This window comes from Ctenocephalides felis, unplaced genomic scaffold (genome assembly GCF_003426905.1).
Source record: "Ctenocephalides felis isolate EL2017-DRISC unplaced genomic scaffold, ASM342690v1 CF-g0.4_SCAFFOLD_01886, whole genome shotgun sequence".
Taxonomy (NCBI): Eukaryota; Metazoa; Arthropoda; class Insecta; order Siphonaptera; family Pulicidae; genus Ctenocephalides; species Ctenocephalides felis.
Genome location: NW_020538040.1, coordinates 168221594 through 168240569, shown reverse-complemented (window position 1 = coordinate 168240569; position 18976 = coordinate 168221594). Strand labels below are relative to the sequence as shown.

Here is an 18976-nt window from a genome sequence, read left to right as displayed (position 1 = left end):
TTTGAATCATTCGAATCAAGAACTGATTTGTCATTTTTGCACTTTTTGCCACGTATCTTCGTAACGGCTAAACCTGCCTTAGCCAAAAAAATAATTGGCACTTGTCCCTATCAATAGCAATCGAATGTTTTTGGAATCATTCAAATCGGTTGATCTGTGCTCTCGAAATCGTCGACAAAAATTTGTATCCGCATATACATACATAGATAGTACACAAACACACACATATGTATTCATTTATTGTAAGGTACGTCAAAATGTTCAGAAAACTGTGAAACGTTCAAGATATATAAAAATTATCATTTTCGATTATTTGCGATTACTATAACCTACCATACGGGTAGCTAAAAATATCAGAGGGTTCGCCCGTAGGTAAGCGGTTAAGAGCGACGGGACTTGTTTCAGAGGTCCCGGGTTCGATACCCACTTCGAGCAGCCTGTTGTCAGGCAGCAGTGACAACGATTTTCACTTAGAAATATAGATAGCAATATGTTTCCAAGTGAAAATGGCCCATGCCCGGCATTGCTGCACCAATAAAAAGTCAGCCCTATTAGATTAATTCTAATAACAAAAATCATCAAATATGGATGGATTAACCATTGGGTTACCATCTAAAAATACGAAGTGAGGAGAAGTTTCAGCCCAACAGCTCATAGGACATAAAGTTCTGATTGCTGTTAAAAATATAATATAATAAAAAAAAATCAGCGTTAGTATTAGATGTTCTAAAGCACATTAAAAATAATAATTTGTATGTGTCTCCGTAAATCTAACAAATTTGCAACAAAAACATCGATGACAAATGAACAAAGCAAATATTTTTATTTCGTGATATCATATAAAGTAAATAAATTGTAGATGTATGTGTTTCTGTATGTGTGTATGTATGTGTATATGTGTGTGTGCATGAGCGCACAATTTATTTTACTAAACACATTGTAAGTTTTGTGTCTATTTATGCTTTTGGTTATGTATACAGTCGAATTTTATATTGTATATACATGGATGGATGTGTGCTTGTTTAATTTAGATTTGAAGAAGAAAAGTCGAGCCGCCGGTGCTGGACGCCGGCAACACCGGGTGACGCTGGCCGCCGGTGCGCTCGTGTGGAAGGTGTACAGTGGTGTACAGCCCGAGACTACACTAGTGCTATGACCCGGCACGGTTGCTGTGGAGTCTTCTAAGAAAAGCATCAAACTAAGGCATCAAAGATGCTCGAATCACAACGCGCACTCAGGCGTGTTTCCTTGCCGGCATTTGATAAACTCATCAAAAACCCACGCATTAATTTGTGAATCGACTAAGAAGCTTCGCGGCCGCTCGATGGTCACGTCATGCAAGGAAATATATTTTTCGAACGAAAGATTTCACAAATATTTTCATTATACTAGTTCTGCTCTTTACTCTGTTGTTAAAATCAGGAAGAGTTAGGAAAGAGAGGTACTGTTGTCGACAAGCCGTTGGTCTACGTAATATTGTTTGCATGACGGTACAATACTATTGCAGACCCAACGTTCTTTTCAGACTCGTGAGCACGGTACTACATAGGTTCACAATATACTTTCTTATTTTGTCGTCGTTTTCTCTCTCTGAGAAAATTATTGTATTATAGTTCATAGAGGACGGATCGGTTAGGATTTGGTTCAGTTAGGACTTAATAACTCCACAACTTCGAAACCAATACTCGACACAAATGTGCTCTATAGTTTTATAGTTCTATAGTGAAAATCGTTCACAAACAGTTTTTATTAAGTTTCCGTTGAAAGTTATAGTAATCGCAAAAAAATCAAAAATGAAAGTTTTTATATATCTTAACGTTTGAAAGAATTCTGAACATTTTGGCATACCTTAGAAAAAATGGATGTTGTGTGTGTATGTGCGGATACAAATTTTTGTCGATGATTTCGGGAACACAGATCAACCGATTTGAATAATTAAAAAAACATTCGATTCGTATTGATAAGGAGACGTGCCGATTAGTTTTAGGCAACGGCAGGTCTAGCTGTTTCATAGATCTAATAAAGAAAGTGAAAAAATGGACAAAAATGATCATTACATATATGCACATCAAATTATCACATATTTCATGAATATTTTAATAATAAGCACAAATTTTGCTTACATTTTTATTGGTTCCGTACCTATGTTTATCCGTTATACTTTGAAAAAAGTTCATAATTTCCAAAATATTTCAAAGTATAAAAAAAATCAAAAAGTAATTTTTCAAATTTCTAAAAAAAATTGAATCTTTGTTTCTTCTTGGTACGGGAAGTTCCAGCAATTTGGCTTAATGCCATGCACCATTATTTTTATTTTTATTTATATTTATTAGATAAAATACAATATCTCAGTCAGACAATTATTCTGGAGTGAAAGATCACAGCAATCTTAATACCAACAAAGTAGAATTTTACATCTTTATAACTATCTTAAAGGGATTTATATTAATATCTTTGCTTGAATGTATATAAATATACATTCACCTCTACATATACAATACTTCCTTTCAAACCTTCATGTATACAATACAGAAAATCTTAGTTATACATATGTACATTGTGCTTAATTTAAAAAAATATTAATATAAAAAATACTATTTTGATGTTGACCATACGCCCCGGCTTGGCCGGGACAGTTCCGGATTTGCACCTTGTGTACTGGATTTTTCTAAAAACAATATTTGTCCCGGATTTAGATCTTTTGTCCTGGATTGTCCCGGGTTTCTGAAAAATATAGGTTTTTTTTGAATCTTCGCAATTATACTTGATGATAAAATTCCAACTACCCATAAAAAATCTGAAAATAATATATATTATGTTACAATTGTTACAATTGGGGTTCCCCCGTTTCTCTATCCCGGATTAGGAAAACTACAAATTGCCGTTCCGGTTTTGGCTTAAAAAAATAGTGTCACCTTACTATTTTATGCATTTCAATTTGCATTCAAATCTCAAACTATATTTCGAAATTGAGACAATAAAAATATTGAAATATCAGGGTAACTCTTTTACTCTAGGCAATATGGCATTATTTTTGGTCATTTTGTACCTATAAAGTCATAAAATTGCCAGTGAGAAAAAAAAGCCACCGCTTCTTTTGATGCAAATCTTTAAATTAGTAAAAAATCTCAGGCAAATATGATGCAATATATATAATTATCTTCATCTTTTTCTACCCTAAGGATATTTTACATTTCTAAATGTTTCTACTTTTAGTGAGTGAATATAATAAGATCTATATATAACAAAAAAAAACTGTTAGCAAAAAAAAATGACATCTTTGTGTTAAAAAAATAATAATAAATGAGGCATAATCAACAATGTATAAGGAAGGAGAAAAATTGACGCAATACATTGTCATAGACAATGCTTGGTTGATACAGTGTTATATTCAAAAAAAAATTTTTGCTGCAATGGGTCGATCAGACAACAGTTTGACATGACGTGCTTGTCTATTGCTCGCCAAACTATTTCGCTTAGGAATTTTTGTAGGAAGGGCCTAGATGGTGTTGTTACTAACATTTTAGGTAAAAGTTGCCAGTGAGCTTTTTAATTTAGTCGATTACTATTCGCACGTCAGTCGGTTCATGTATGTATTTTGCAGAGTAATAGTGTCTGGTCAGTGGGCCTCTTGATTTGTCGAGTACTGGTCGTAGGGCTTTATTTTGTATACTCTGTAGTTTTTGTAAGTTAGTCTTATTGCCGCGTTCTATAGAGGAGCGGCGTATTAATGTCAATTAAAGTGTCCGCTTGTTCTTCACGCTCATGGGGCTGTTGTGGTTCAAGAGAGGTCTCAGTAGATATATCATCCCGTAAACTTGTTCGAAAAAAGCTCAAGTAAATGTTTATACGTGTTTATATATTCAGTAGCAGGGATGTAGGATATGACAAAATCTCCGATACAATTCCGTTAGGGTTCACTCCGAGGGAGGAGTTATATTCACGGATATAACTTCGTAGTGAGTTACCCAACTCTAGTTCATATACTTTTGTTACTCGTTGTGTTCCTGGTCAAATTGTCAACAAGGTATTTTGCCATTTGTGACGCACCCGACTTCCCGACAAAAACGAAAGGAATTCAGTTTATATCAGGATAAAATACAAACAAAATACCTAATTTTCATATGCATATTTCTAGATGCCTTATATGTGTACATTACAAGCGTATACGTCGCGTTCATCTATAAATATTTATTTCCGCTAGAATGCTATTTTATAACAAAACTCTTTACGTAGTTTCAACGCTGTACACTACTATGTCCATACATTTTATGTGTGTATGCACGTGTGAAATTGTTCATAGATGCTTCCTCATATTTTTGATTATATTGGCGCGGCTCAAGGCAAAAAGTTTGATAAACCATTATCGTTTTACCGGCTGCTAAAGAACATGCCAATTCCGAAAACGCTGACAACGGTCGTTGTAAACATGACAAAGATACTTATTGCTAAACAAAATGGCAATTTGCAAGCAAACGAAAAGTGAGGTAATCCCCGCTTGCATAGGATGGAAGACGCATGCAAACTGAATAAATATATTTTGCATGTTTCTCATGCCATTATTAATATTTTCCAGTTGTTCATATATGCTCGTTGTGGTATATATGTTATGAAGTGGCTGAAAATAAGTTAAAACGGACCTGTGCCATGCACGTGACGTTAAACGCAATACAATTCTGTAAATATACGCATTTAAAATGTTCCGCTTAAAATATCACAAACGAAAGTATAATTCTTGCATGTTTGATATGGATGATATGCGCAATAAACGGAAACTTCACTCGCTTAAATTCATAATTTCAATTAGTAAAATCAACAGCTCGGTAAAAAACATACTTGTGCTTTCTTTTTGTTATCATTAGTGTTATTCATACCTTTGACCTTCTTTATATCGTAAAATTGCTGGCCATATTATTGCCAGTCTGACTCTGTGCTCATCGTACATAATCCGTCCTGTGTGATGCCTACTGATCACAGTTGACGTCTACATTTAAATAATAATTTGAATTACTAAAATCAACAGTTGTGGTTTATTTTTCTTATCATTAGTGCACTCATACCTTTGACCTAATTTATATCGTAAAATTGCTGGCCATATTATTGCCAGTCTGACTCTGTGCTCATCATATATAATCCGTCCTGTGTGTTGCCTACTGATCACAGTTGATATCCACATTTAAATAATAATTTGAATTACTAAAATCAACAGTTGTGCTTTATCATTATTAGTGTTATTCATACCTTTGACCTTATTTATAACATAAAATTTCTGGCCATATTATTGCCAGGGTGACTCTGTGCTCATCGTGTATAATCCGTTCGCTGTGTCTACTGATCACAGTTGACGTCGACATTTAAATTATCTAACTAAAATAAACAGCTCGTTAAAAGACATATTTATGCTTCCCTTCTAATATTATTAGTGTTATTTACTTCATCGTACATAACCCGTTCTGTGCGGTACCTACTGATCACAGTTGACCACATTTCAATAATAACTTGAATGACTAAAATAAACAGCTAGTTAAAAGACATATTTGTGCTTTTCTTTTAATATTAATAGTGTTATTCATACCTTTGACCTTATTTATTTATATCACAAAATTGCTGGCAATGGAATTGCCAATCTGACTCTGTGCTCGTCGCATATAATCCGTTCTGGGTGCTGTCTACTGATCGCAGTTGACGTCCACAATAAAATAAAATATATATAATAATGATATATTTTTATAACTTGGAGTAGAATAAAATATATCTATCATTGGTTTATAAAAATATTCTAATATTGGTTCTTTAATAAAAATCGTTTTTAAATTACCCGCGAACTGTGTTGTTAGTTACAAAAGGATGTTTAATATATTTAGTTTTATATATCGACTATATGATACCGTAATAAAAAATGTTTAACTGTTTGTATAATTAAAATAATATATGTCGGATGTTGTGATTAGATAATATGATTTATATTTAAAGATATTAAATCGTTGATGTTCTATTTAAAAATGATGAAAACAGTGATAAGATAAAGTTGAAATTAAATGATGTTATCTTGATTAACAAGTAATTATGATATGATAATGTTTATTTTAAAACACGGCCTATCGCAAATGTCTACCAATAATAATCAAACGATATTTTCAAAACAATCGTCGTATTTATAGAAGTAAAACATGCATATTGTTCGATTAGAAAAAATGTAGCAAAACTAATTATCGTTTATAAATATTAATATCCTGTATGAAAGATATCAAAATCTATATATAACATACTTTTATGTTCAATCTTTGGTGTGTTTGAGTGCTATATCGTATTATAAGTATAAGCTATTTTTAAATAAATGTTTGTAAATAACCCTTGCGATTTGCAGCACTGGAGTTTAGATTACTGGTTGGTTATTGGAGTATAGATCAATGCTCGAATATATATATATATATATATATATATATATATATATATATATATATTCTTGAATGTTATATTTGCAGCCAATCGTCCAAATAAGGGAACAATAAATAATGAACTATTTATTTATACGTTTCAACACGGTATGTGTGACATCATTCAGCTTCTTTTTGATATTAATACAGAGCAGAATTTTGTTTATTAACGCAAAGGGGGTTTAAAAAGATAAATACAAATTCAGCAAATTTTCTGAGTTCACCATTCTCTTCCTTATGTAAAATAATAGGATTTTTGGTATTGAAAGTATGGTTTAAACTAGTAACATGTTCCGAAAACATAGTCTTATACTGATTTGGAGTTTTGGCATTACAAATATGCTGGTGCATTCTCTTATAGACTGTAAATATATATATATATATATATATATATATAATAATCTTTCGTTTTGGATCCAATCTTTATTTTTAAATTATTTAAAATGACCCTTGCGATTTGCTGCACTGGAGTTTAATACTGGGTTATTGGAGTATAGATTAATGCTTAGGAAAATATCGCAAAAAACATTTTAAGATGGAAATGGGAAAAACAATTAAATTTTTCGTTATTTTATTTTTTATTATTGTCAGATGATGTATAGTTAAGACTTTTTATTCGGTTTTTGTACTCTAAGTAAAAATATAGAAATCTGAAATTATAAACATTGTTAAATATGGAGAGATAATTTTTGCCTTGCATCAGTTTTTTTTCTTTATTTGAATATTTACTGTTAACAAATACTAAATATAATATATATAATAATAAGAGAAAATTTAATGTAAACGTTTTATAGTTAGTAATATAAATCATGTTTTTCATGTCGAAATTAAGTCATGTGTGTTCTCAAAGAAATCAATAATGAAACCACTATGACGGGTTAAGTAAATGCATAATTAATGCAATGCCATGCAGTCTAGTCTTGTTTAAAAAAAATAGATAAAACTAGTAGTGTATGGCATCGTGCCTTTAAGCAAATTGCTAGAACTTCCCGTACCGTAACGAAATGTTCGAGAAATGTTAAATGTTTTCAAATAGATTGTTATAAATACTAATTAATAAACTAAATTACAAAGTTAAAATTGTTTTATTAAAGTATATAAGTGAGCTTTAGAACTTTAGCCAGAATTAAAATTAAAATCTGAATTATTTTCGATACACAAAAAAAAATTAGATAATTTTTCTTTCCAAAAGCATTTGTTTTGTCAACACAAGCAGAAAGTTTTCTGAATCATGCAAATGGAATGCTTAGTTCTCTCAAAAACTACCATTTTTTGTACATTTAGCTCTGTATCTTCAAAATGGCTGGACCTGCCTTTGCCAAAAACTAATTACTACTTCTTCTAATCATTACAAATTGAATGTTTTTTGGATAATTTAAATCGGGTACTTTGTTCTCTCAAAAACTCGATTTCTGTATTTTGCACTGTTTGCTCCGTATCTCCGTAACGGCTAGACCTGCCTTTGCTAAAAACCAATCAGTACACCTCCCTATCAATAGGAATCGAATATTTTTTGAACCATTCAAATTGGTTGATCCGTGCGCCCGAAAACTTGGACGAGAAAATGCGGACACACAAAACACACACACACATCCATTTTTTCTGAGGTATGCCAAAATGTTCAGAAACCTCTGAAACGTGAAGATATGCAAAAAAATTTATTTCAGATTTTCGGCCCATTACTATAATTTACCCTATGGGAAGTTTAAAATATATATTGTTTCACATTATATTAGCAATCAAAGAGTCAAAATAATAATCTAATCTAAATTTATCTATTTGTCATTATTTTTGATTACTTTCTAAAATAGCTCACTTCTTAATAATTGCAAAAAATGATAGTAATGGTATGCGATATCTCCTGCCAACAGCATATGTTTTGCAGATAACATACATGAATGCCAAAAACACAATTTAAGTGCCAAACTGTCTATCAGCGTAATGAGTCATACAGTGTGAAAGGAGCCTTAGGTTTAGAACAGGTTGGTCATGTTTAGTACTGTAGTGTTGGAGCGCTAGTCAACCGAATGAGATTTTGGGAATTCTCATGAAAAACATTGTCTTAAATAAATAAAATTGTAGCACTAAAGTTACTTAATACTAGTTTGAATTAAACATGAATTATACTGGTTATAATATTCCAGTCAATGGAACGTTTTGGATCTGAATTTTTTTACTGTGCTTCTATTTGTTTGAAATTTTGGAATTAGACTTATCTTACCCTCAAGTTCAAAACTCATTATTTTTGAATTTCATGCAAATCGGAGCACAGTAAAAAAATTCAGAGGTTAATGTGTATATTGCGCAAACTAAATGAACTATGTATGTCCCTTACGAAGGTTCTATTTATTTTTGCCTACAAGTATCGATTTCATCCTTGCATCGTCATACTGTGCTACATTAAACCACATTAAGCACAAAAGTTAATTATTAATTAGAGAACTTTTCTTGACTCTATTGGCCTCTAATAGTAGGCATTCTTCACATTGCACAATTAATTTTGATGCAGTTGTGCCCATTGCACATCTCGTTTGTATAAATTGCAAGAATTTGCGTTGATTTTGATTTGCCTGAAAAGAAATTATGAGTACTGATTACCATTTACAGATAATATCAAAAACAAGGAAATTTGGAAAAATTAGTACTGATTTGTATCCCTGAAAAATATTAGTTGTAAGTGGCATTTGCCTTAAAACAAGTTGCATTAACTCTCCGATATCTTTGAATAGTCGAAATAACAATTGAAAATTAGCAACTTTTCAAATTGTGGCAATAAAATTTCCAACTATCACAAATTCAAGTGATATCCTTTAATCTAACTCATTAATAAATTTCATTATACTTAGGTAATATAAGAGTATTTTATTTAACTTTGGACGCCAACGGTGATCAGTAGGCACAAAAAGGATTATGCACGATGGGCGCAGAGTTAGATCGGCAACTCTATGGCCATGTAGTTTCATTAATGTCAAAATAAAAATAATAATAATTACGAAGAAACGGCTTCTCCGATCTTTACAAAAAAACTAATCAACACGATATCTTTCGTACAGTTTTTGATTATTTAAAATCGATTCAAAAAATTTTATGTAATCTCTCTAGTAATTCTAAAGAAACGGCTCAACCAATCTTTGTGTAAAACTAATCAATGCGAGTGCTTATCAAATTATATCAAATTGCGTATAATTTTTTTAATTCGATGCAGCCGTTTTTGAGTTAACGTAGATGAAATATTTTACACTTTTTTGCTAATTCTACAAAAACGGCTCAACCGATTTTTGCGAAAAATTAAGCAATGCGAATCCTTATCGAGTTACATCAAATAGGTTATTTATTTTTAAAATCGGTACAGCCGTTTTTGAGAAAACGAACGAAAGAGCAAAATTTACACATTTACTTTTGCACACACATACTTTAACGTATTCAATCGATTCAAAATGACAAAATTATTTTTTAAGAAAATGAAAAAATAAATAACGCTGATATTAGATTTTTTAAAAATATAATTAATATAATGAATTAATATGAAATCCGAATATTTATATATGTTTGTAAACGGTAATCAATACAGCAAACAAATTTATGATATATATAATTATTTAAATTTCAATATTTTTTTAATTTATATTTCAATAAACTGTTGTATTCGAGTCCTTATCGAATTACATCAGATGGCTTGTAATTTTTTCAAATCGGTGTGGCCATTTTTGAGATAACGTAGATAAAAAATTTTGCACTTTTTTGCTAATTCTAAAGAAACGGCTCAACTGATTTTTGCTAAAAATTAATCACTGCGAGTCCTAATAGAGTTACATCAAATGACTTATAAATTTTTGAAATCGGTACAGCCGTTTTAGAGAAAACACAGATGAAAAATTTTGCACTTTTTTGCTAATTCTACAAAAACGGCTCAACCGATTTTTGCGAAAAATTAGTCACAGCGAGTCCTAATCGAGTTACATCAAATGGTTTATTTATTTTTAAAATCGGTACAGCCGTTTTAGAGAAAACTTGGACGAAAGAGCAAAATTTACACATTTACTTTCACACACCCATACTTCAACTTATTCTAGTATCAATCGATTCAAAATGACAAAAATGTTTTTTGGGAAAATGAAAAACATAATAACGCTGCTATTCGATTTTTTTTAATATAATTAATATCATGAATTAATATGAAATCCAAATATTCATATATGTGTGTAAACGGTAATCAATACGGCAAACAAATTTATGATACACATTAGAGAATTTAATATAATATATATATATAGTTAATTATTTAAATTTCAATATTTTTTAAATAAATATTACAATAAACTGTTTTTAAATCGATGCAGCCGTTTTTGAGATAACGTAGATGAAAAATTTTGCACTTTTTTGCTGATTCTAAAGAAACGGCTCAACCGATTTCTGCGAAAACCTGATCAATGCGAGTTCTTATCGATTTACATCAAAAAGCTTGTAAATTTTTGAAATCGGTACAGCCCTTTTTGAGAAAACGTAGATAACAAATTTTGCACTTTTTTGCTGATTCTAAAGAAACGGCTCAACCGATCTTTGCGAAAAACTAATCAATGTGAGTACTGATCGAGTTACATCAAATAGCTTATTTATTTTTGAAATCGGTACAGCCGTTTTTGAGAAAACTTGGACGAAAGAGCAAAATTTACACTTTTACTTTTACACGCCCATACTTATTCTAGTATCAATCGATTCAAAATGATAAAAATATTTTTTAAGAAAATAAAAAAATTAATAACGCTGCTATTAGATTTTTCAAAAACATAATTAATATAATGAATTAATATGAAATCCAAATATTCATATATGTGTGTAAACGGTAATCATTATGGCAAACAAATTTATGATACACGTTAGAGAATATAATATATATATATATATATATATATATATATATATGTAATTATTTAAATTTCAATATTTTTAAATAAATATTAAAATAAATTGTTTTTCAATCGATGCTGCCGTTTTTGAGATAACGTAGATGAACAATTTTGTACTTTTTTGCTAATTCTTAAAAAACGGCTCAACCGATCTTTGTGAAAAACTAATCAATGCGAGTCCTTATCGAGTTACATCAAATGGTTTATTTATTTTTGAAATCGGTACAGTCGTTTTAGAGAAAACACAGATGAAAAATTTTGCACTTTTTTGCTAATTCAACAAAAACGGCTCAACCGATTTTTGCAAAAAATTAATCACATCGAGTCCTAATTGAGTTACATCAAACAGCTTATTTATTTTTAAAATCGGTACAGCCGTTTTTAGAGAAAACGTGGACGAAAGGGCAAATTTTATACATAATCATTTACACACATACTTTAACCTATTTTAGTATCAATCGATTCAAAATGACTAAAACGTTCTTTGGGAAAATAAAAAAAAATAATAAAGCTGCTATTAGATTTTTCAAAAATATAATTAATATAATGAATTAATATGAAATCCAAATATTCATATATGTGTGTAAACGGTAATCAATACCGCAAACAAATTTACGATATACGTTAGAAAATATAATATATATATGCGATTATTTAAATTTCAATATTTTTTAAATAAATATTACAATAAACTGTTTTTGAATCGGTGCAGCCGTTTTTTGAGATAACGTAGATGAAAAATTTTGCACTTTTTTGCTAATTCTAAAGAAACGGCTCAACCGATTTTTGCTAAAAATTAATCACTGCGAGTCCTAATAGAGTTACATCAAATGACTTATAAATTTTTGAAATCGGTACAGCCGTTTTAGAGAAAACGTAGATGAAAAATTTTGTACATTTTTGCTAATTCTAAAGAAATGGCTCAACCGATCTTTGTGAAAAACTAATCACCACGAGTCATTATGGAGTTACATCAAATGGCTTATTTATTTTTAAAATCGGTACAGCCGTTTTAGAAAAAACGTGGACGAAAGATCAAATTTTATGCATAATCATTTACACACACATACTTTAACCTATTTTAGTATCAATCGATTGAAAATGACAAAAATGTTTTTTTTGGGAAAATGAAAAACATAATAACGCCGCTATTCGATTTTTTTAATATAATTAATATCATGAATTATTATGAAATCCAAATATTCACATATGTGTGTAAACGGTAATCATTATGGCAAACAAATTTATGATATACGTTAGAGAATATAATATATATATATATATATATATATATATATATATATATACTTTTTGAAATTGCAATTTTTTTAAAATAATCTTTACAAACAACTGTTGTATTTATACCAATTTTGACAAAAAAATCTATGTAATATATTAGAGAATATAATTAATATTACTAGAATAAAACGTTAGGAATATAACAAAATAAATCAATTATTGCATTATTATATTTTTCAATGTTCCAATGAATAAAATGATCTGAAAAAAAAGTTGATAAAAAAATTTTATGTATAAGTGTAAACGGTAATCAATACAGAAAGCTGCCGTATTAACGTAAGTAATGATAAGTGTTTTTTTGTAATTGTTGCCATTTATTTCTACAATATTACTATAGTTTTATCGTTTATTAAATTTTAAAAATTTTCTTTGGCAAACTCTAGAAAGAATTATCAAGATCCGAATAACCGTTTAGGAGAAGTATCAAATCATACACATGTACAGAAGAATTTTATTTATAAGAATAAATAAAATCAATCAATAAAATTATCAATATATTTTTAATATTCCAATGAATAAAATGACCTGACGAAAATTGATATAAAATTCTTATTGGTGTGTAAACGGTAATCCGTAGGTACATGTGTGTAAGCGGTAATCCGCATAAGAAAAATTTATGTAACACGTTGAAGATTATATATATATATATATATATATATACATATAATTTTTTAAATTGCGAAAGGTTCTCTTTTTCTATTTCCAGTTTATTTTATGTGCTCTGTGTGACGGAACCATAATGCCTCATGATGAATCTTACTATGCACCGTTATTATTGTTACGGGAGTAGGGCCAACTAGAGTAATACTCAGAAATTTTGAAATAGTTTTATAATTTATATATGTATTCGAATTTAGCTAATTTTTACATAAGCCTACTTTCTATCACCTAAATTCATTAGTACAGGGCTTACTCTATAAAGAACTAATTAATTCAACTTGATTGGTATCATTTTTTAGTAGTAACAATGCCAATTTGTCGTTTACCTAAGGTTTTTGTTTTAATGTGTTCCAGCAAAATTAATTATTATTATGATGACCTTACGGAAATTATGATTTATTATAGTGGTATTGAAATAGATTTCAATAAACAAATGGAAACTCTGACTGAATTCTATTATTATCGCAAGCCTTAGGTACTACGACGCACGATTTAATATCGTACCGTGAAATATATGATTCATATTCATAGTGTGGTGTTTTGTCTAATATTTCATAACGATATTACGTTATCGTCTTTATAGCTTGATATAAATTTAAATTCATAAAAATACATAATAAGTGTTCGAAAATTGGACTACGATTTTTTCTTTGTTGTGTAGTTTTTTACAGTTAACTAGACCTTGTGTGCTTGGTTTGAAAATGTAAATCTATATGCATAAAATTTAAAATAAACTGTGATATTTGTTACAATTGTGGAAGTCTAAGTATGAACTGGTGGTGCATGGCAACGTGCCTTGAGGCAAATTGCTGTATCGTAATTCAAAGATTTTGAAAAATTTCCAAATTTTTGATCGCCAAATGGCATTTTTTGTAACTTTTTTTATCGGATCTCCAAAATGGCTAGACCTGTTTTTCCAAAAATTTAACAAATTCTTCACTATATCAATACAAGTAAAATGTTTTTTGAATCATCCAAATCGGACGCTCCGTTCTCTCAAAATTTACATTTTTGTTACTTTTCGCCCCGTGTCTTTGAAACGGCTGGACCTGCCTTTGCCAAAAACTAATCAGCACGTCTCCTCATCAATAGCATCACGGTACGTACTATTGAAATTTCTATAAAGTATCTGATAATTTGATGTGCACAAAGTCTAATGATCACTTTTAACCGCCAAATGGCATTTTTTCTAACTTTTCTCATAGGATCTCCAAAACTGCTGGACCTGTCTTTCCAAAAATCCAACCAATTTTTCATGACATCAATACAAGTAAAATGTTTTTTGAATCATCCAATTCGGACGCTCCGTTCTCTCAAAATTACCATTTTTGTTAATATTTGACCCGTATCTTCGAAACAGCTGGACCTGCCTTTGCCTAAACCAAATCAGCATGTCTCCTCACGAATAGCAATCGAATGTTTTTTGAATAACTAAAATCGAATGATCCGTGCTCTCGAAATCGCGTACGAAAAATTGTATCCAAACATACATATAAACACACACATACATACATTTTTTCTAAGGTGTGCTAAAATGTTCAGAAGGTGCTGAAACGTAAATATATGAAAAATTGTATTTACGAGAACTTAATAAGTAGGTGTAACAACCTCTAAAAAACAACGTACGTATGATGTTACATTATTACTTATTACCATTTACATTTTTTCTCTAACAAGCTTGGAAAAGCGTACGATTTTACTGGAGCTTGCTCATTATTCGTATTTGTTTATGTTACAATAGCATATAAAAATTTATTGTTATTTTCTCATACTTACGCAAATATTACGTACGCAAATTTAAAAACATTTTTTCCGTTATTGTTAATGATAAAGTTGATAAAGAAAAGCCGTTTTAGTGGGACAACTGATCAAAGGCCAAGGTTTCTACACGTTGTCTAAGGCGAACAGCGTCTATGATATCATTGTTTGATTAAGCATATTTAGTAAATGCTTTAGATTAACATTAAATAAAATCTACAATGTTCAGTTTGTGATTTCTAGATTGTTTTTTAAGTGTTAGTGATACAAAAAATACAGATTTAAATACATTTGTTTCAATAAAACCTTATTAGTGGTTTGGAGTGTACAAGGATATAGGAATGAAGTTAGTTAACGATTGAATCAGTTGAACAGTTTTCTAGTGAAAATTTTGTAAGGGTGGTAGCACTGGTGTAAAGTGTTCTACTTCTGTTGAATCGTATTACATTATATTTATACATTTTTTATTCGTTTGAATTAAAAATAAAGTAAGATTAATAAGAATATTTATTTTGTTTTGCTGCTTATGGTTTTAATTTTGCAGCCGGAAAGCCTGAAGTGTTTTGCACAACTATTATACATTCTAATATGATTATTATCGTTGTGGGATGTTTTATTTGCGATAAGGTAAAAATTAATTGAAAGTGTAGTATTTGAAACCTCTTTTGACGAAATACGATGAGCGCTGTTATATTACCGTGTTTTATCATTGCTACAGAACACCGGTTGGATTTTTCCATAAGTTCGTTCCCCCAGTTAATATTCGGTAGTCGCTCATTGTTCCATGGCGACGACTACATAGCGTTTCTGTGTAATTTGAAGTCGTGCGAAATGGAACATATCGTACTGCTCTTACTCATTACAACGCTATACACCGGCCACCTCTCCAAAGCCGAACGAGCCGATCTGCGCCGAACGCGTGCGCGTTCGGGTTTCGTCGGGTTACCGGCGTTCTGATTCGAGCGGCATTCAGACGTGTTTTAGTTCTCGTTTAGACTTTGTGCAGTTTGTAGCGGAGAGTTCGCGCTGTTTATACAAATTTTATAAAAACTTTTAAAAAGTTAAATTAAATATTTAAATCTGTTAGAATGGCTGATGATAAGAGCTCGTGAGTACTTACTTTTTTTAATTTTGTTGTAATTATGCCTGTAGCGGTGGTTATGTTAGTCGTCAAGATGGCTGCGTTAGCGTGGTTTCTTGTTTCATGTTCTATCACACTAACTTGTTGTGTGCGTTACGTTTTCATTGTATACAATAGAATTACTGTTTTAATTGAAGATATTATTTCTTGTTTTTGCTATAATTGTGTAATACTTGTGAAAGTGCGTACGACGCCATGTGGTTCTGCACACGTTATTTGAATTTGTTTCACAAGTTGATTGTGAATTAGTTGTCGCAACCCATGACGATTGATTATTCTAACGATTTAGATTGTTATAAAATGCGTTTGATAATTGATTTTGCCGGTTCAGCGTTCTTCTTTTGGCGCCAAGGTTTCTCATTTATGCCGTGATGTAGCGCGTGGAGCTACGATCGCGTGCGGCTTAGCGCACGCACACAGCTGCAAACGAAAACGACACTCGAATTGAAATTTGAAAATATGTGGTAACTCAAAGGGATTTTAAAACTATTCTGCTTTAATATATTCTGCATTTTTTTGTTTTCTCTTGAATTTTATATTCACTAGTTTTGGTTTGCTTATCACTTACTTAAAGACACGTCAATTGTGTATTTATACCTGTAGCGTGCGATTTTGTTTTTTCTGCACTTAAAAAAAAAAATAGAGCACATGCATTGGTTTTAACCTGCTTAGGGCACTATAGGTGTGATTTTCGTAGAAAATAATAGCTTTGGCAAATTAACATTATCCAGAATTTGTTTGTTCAAAGGGCTGCCTGATAGTAACATTGTTTTTTGAACTTTAGGCAGATCTTTTACTTTAATATAATGCATGTACAACTGATGATTAGCTATTAGACACTTATATTCATTTCCGATCACATTTAGTTTCCGAATGGGTACTAAATAAGTGATTTTCTGATATAGAATTAAGTGCAACTGTTGCTTTTTTGTAGTGTGATTACTTTTAATAGCATAGATGATTTATTTTTTGATTTGTAGGTTTGCTTTATTTACCATTAATTTTTTCAGAACCGTTGCATCACCTGTAAAGGTAGCCGAAGAGAAAGAGGTGGTTGATGGCGTCGAGGTGGGAACTACGACTCCAGCAAAGTCCCCAGTAAAAGCTAAGGATACCACGGAGTCTACCGAAACTTCTGAGGCACCAACCAATGGATCCCCTGAGAAACGAGATGTAGCAAAAGAGGATACTGCTTCCGAAACACCCAATGGAGACAGTACCGGTAAATAACAATCTTATAAGCAATAAATATATATTTATTTATTAAGAATATGCATATCTAATATACATATTTTATTGTAGTTGTTGCCTCTGAACCTGTATGTCCTGTCAAAAGGAAATCAGGCGTTACAAAAGAAGGAGACAAGGAGGATGATGTACCCACCCCCGAGAAAAAAGCAAAAAAAGATGACGATTCAGAAGTCGCCGATAAGGAAACAGCCTCAGCCTAAGTTTTAAGCTATTTGTAAAACCAACCTTAAAGTATTTAATGGTATTACTTACTATTACACTATAGATTATTAAAGTATAAAATCAAATATTTATGAATGGAACCAAGTTTCAAACCACTTCAGTGGACAACTTCGATTTATGTTTTTTTTCCTTGACTAATGCAATAAGAATTGCTGCACTGTGTTGTAAGAAAACTTTTTCTTAGTTTGTTATGCTTTATTTCATAGCTAAACATATCTTCACATAGCTATTGCAAAATTTCACTAACATTCCTTTGTTGAATTGAGACTTGGACCCAAATTGAAGATCTCCGGTTGTTACAATTATATTCTTTTTTTCTACTTAATCCATGTCAGCCTCATCCCGTTCCTTTGAATTGGTCCTTTTTAATGTTCCCTTTATTATACATATACATTGGAAAGTTCAAATTTTTGTTTAAATGTTTGACGAATTATTTTGTGTAATATTTTTTATAAATATCATTAGCTCTTAATTATATATAATTTACAACTTAATAAACGAAATCTCTAAAGAATGAGTTTTGATGCAAATTGCAAGGGAAGTAGGGTAATTTTTCATTTATGCTTTTGAATCTCCCATTTTCATTTAGATTTAATTACAAAGCACTTTAGCACATCATAGTACAAGTATGTTATCAATTTGTTACCACTTATGTTTTTTCTAGTTCAGAACATTCTTATAGTATAATAATAAAATATGATACAGCATTTTTTTTATTCTACAAATCAAGTTGTCGAAATAACCATCCTCGAAATCATCTTCAGGTTAAATTGCTGTATATCATTTTTGTAAATTTTAGGTTAGAAATAAATATAGTTTCACAGTACCTTGCTTATTATTTTCATGATGTAATAGTTCCATATATTTTTTAAAAAATTTGGTATGGGTAATTATGTACTTTCTTAACTGTCAAGTTTAATTGTTTTAACATATTAGACATTGATGTGAACGGTTTCAGGTGTTAACATTTATAGCTAACAACTAAATGAAATCTGACAATATTTGCATTTTATTTAATTTTTTTTTTAAAAAAAAAACATTTTTAATAAAAATCTGAAGTGTTCATAATAATAATTAGCTAACATATCTACTGTTTAGGGTTGGCGATTGTGTATTAGTAATCGATTATCACAAAATATTGATGTTTCTTGAAGTATTGGAGATAAATTGTATTAAAATATCTGTGTTTGTGGAATTATATATATTTTTTTGGTTTTTAAAGTAGCCAATCATAGTACAAACTATTATTAACTGAAGTTAGGTTTTACTTAAGAGTTTTTTAGGTCAGTGTACAGAACCAA

The 18976-nt window shown here is 30.5% G+C and overlaps 1 protein-coding gene and 1 long non-coding RNA gene across 2 annotated transcripts; one reads left to right on the top strand and one right to left on the bottom strand.

Annotated features, from left to right (window-relative positions):
- Positions 1–2668: 2668 nt before the first annotated feature.
- LOC113378826 lies at positions 2669–5153 on the bottom strand. The gene is made up of 3 exons (XR_003367224.1): positions 5061–5153; positions 4875–4984; positions 2669–2724 (listed from the first exon to the last, which is right to left on the bottom strand). It is a non-coding gene; the product is annotated as an uncharacterized LOC113378826 (long non-coding RNA).
- Positions 5154–16012: 10859 nt separating this feature from the next.
- On the top strand, positions 16013–18290 carry LOC113377170. Its single transcript, XM_026617394.1, has 3 exons — positions 16013–16169; positions 17213–17424; positions 17505–18290. The coding sequence occupies exons 1-3, from the start codon at positions 16150–16152 to the stop codon at positions 17651–17653; spliced, it is 381 nt and encodes a 126-aa protein (XP_026473179.1). The 5' UTR covers positions 16013–16149; the 3' UTR covers positions 17654–18290.
- The last annotated feature ends 686 nt before the right edge of the window (positions 18291–18976 follow it).

What these genes read in the sequence shown, in the direction of transcription:
- LOC113377170 (XM_026617394.1), top strand. Translation starts at nt 16,150, where the DNA reads ATGGCTGATGATAAGAGCTC. An exon ending in ATGGCTGATGATAAGAGCTC is followed by an intron (nt 16,170 to 17,212) that starts GTGAGTACTTAC and finishes TAATTTTTTCAG; the next exon opens with AACCGTTGCATCACCTGTAA. An exon ending in ACCCAATGGAGACAGTACCG is followed by an intron (nt 17,425 to 17,504) that starts GTAAATAACAAT and finishes ATTTTATTGTAG; the next exon opens with TTGTTGCCTCTGAACCTGTA.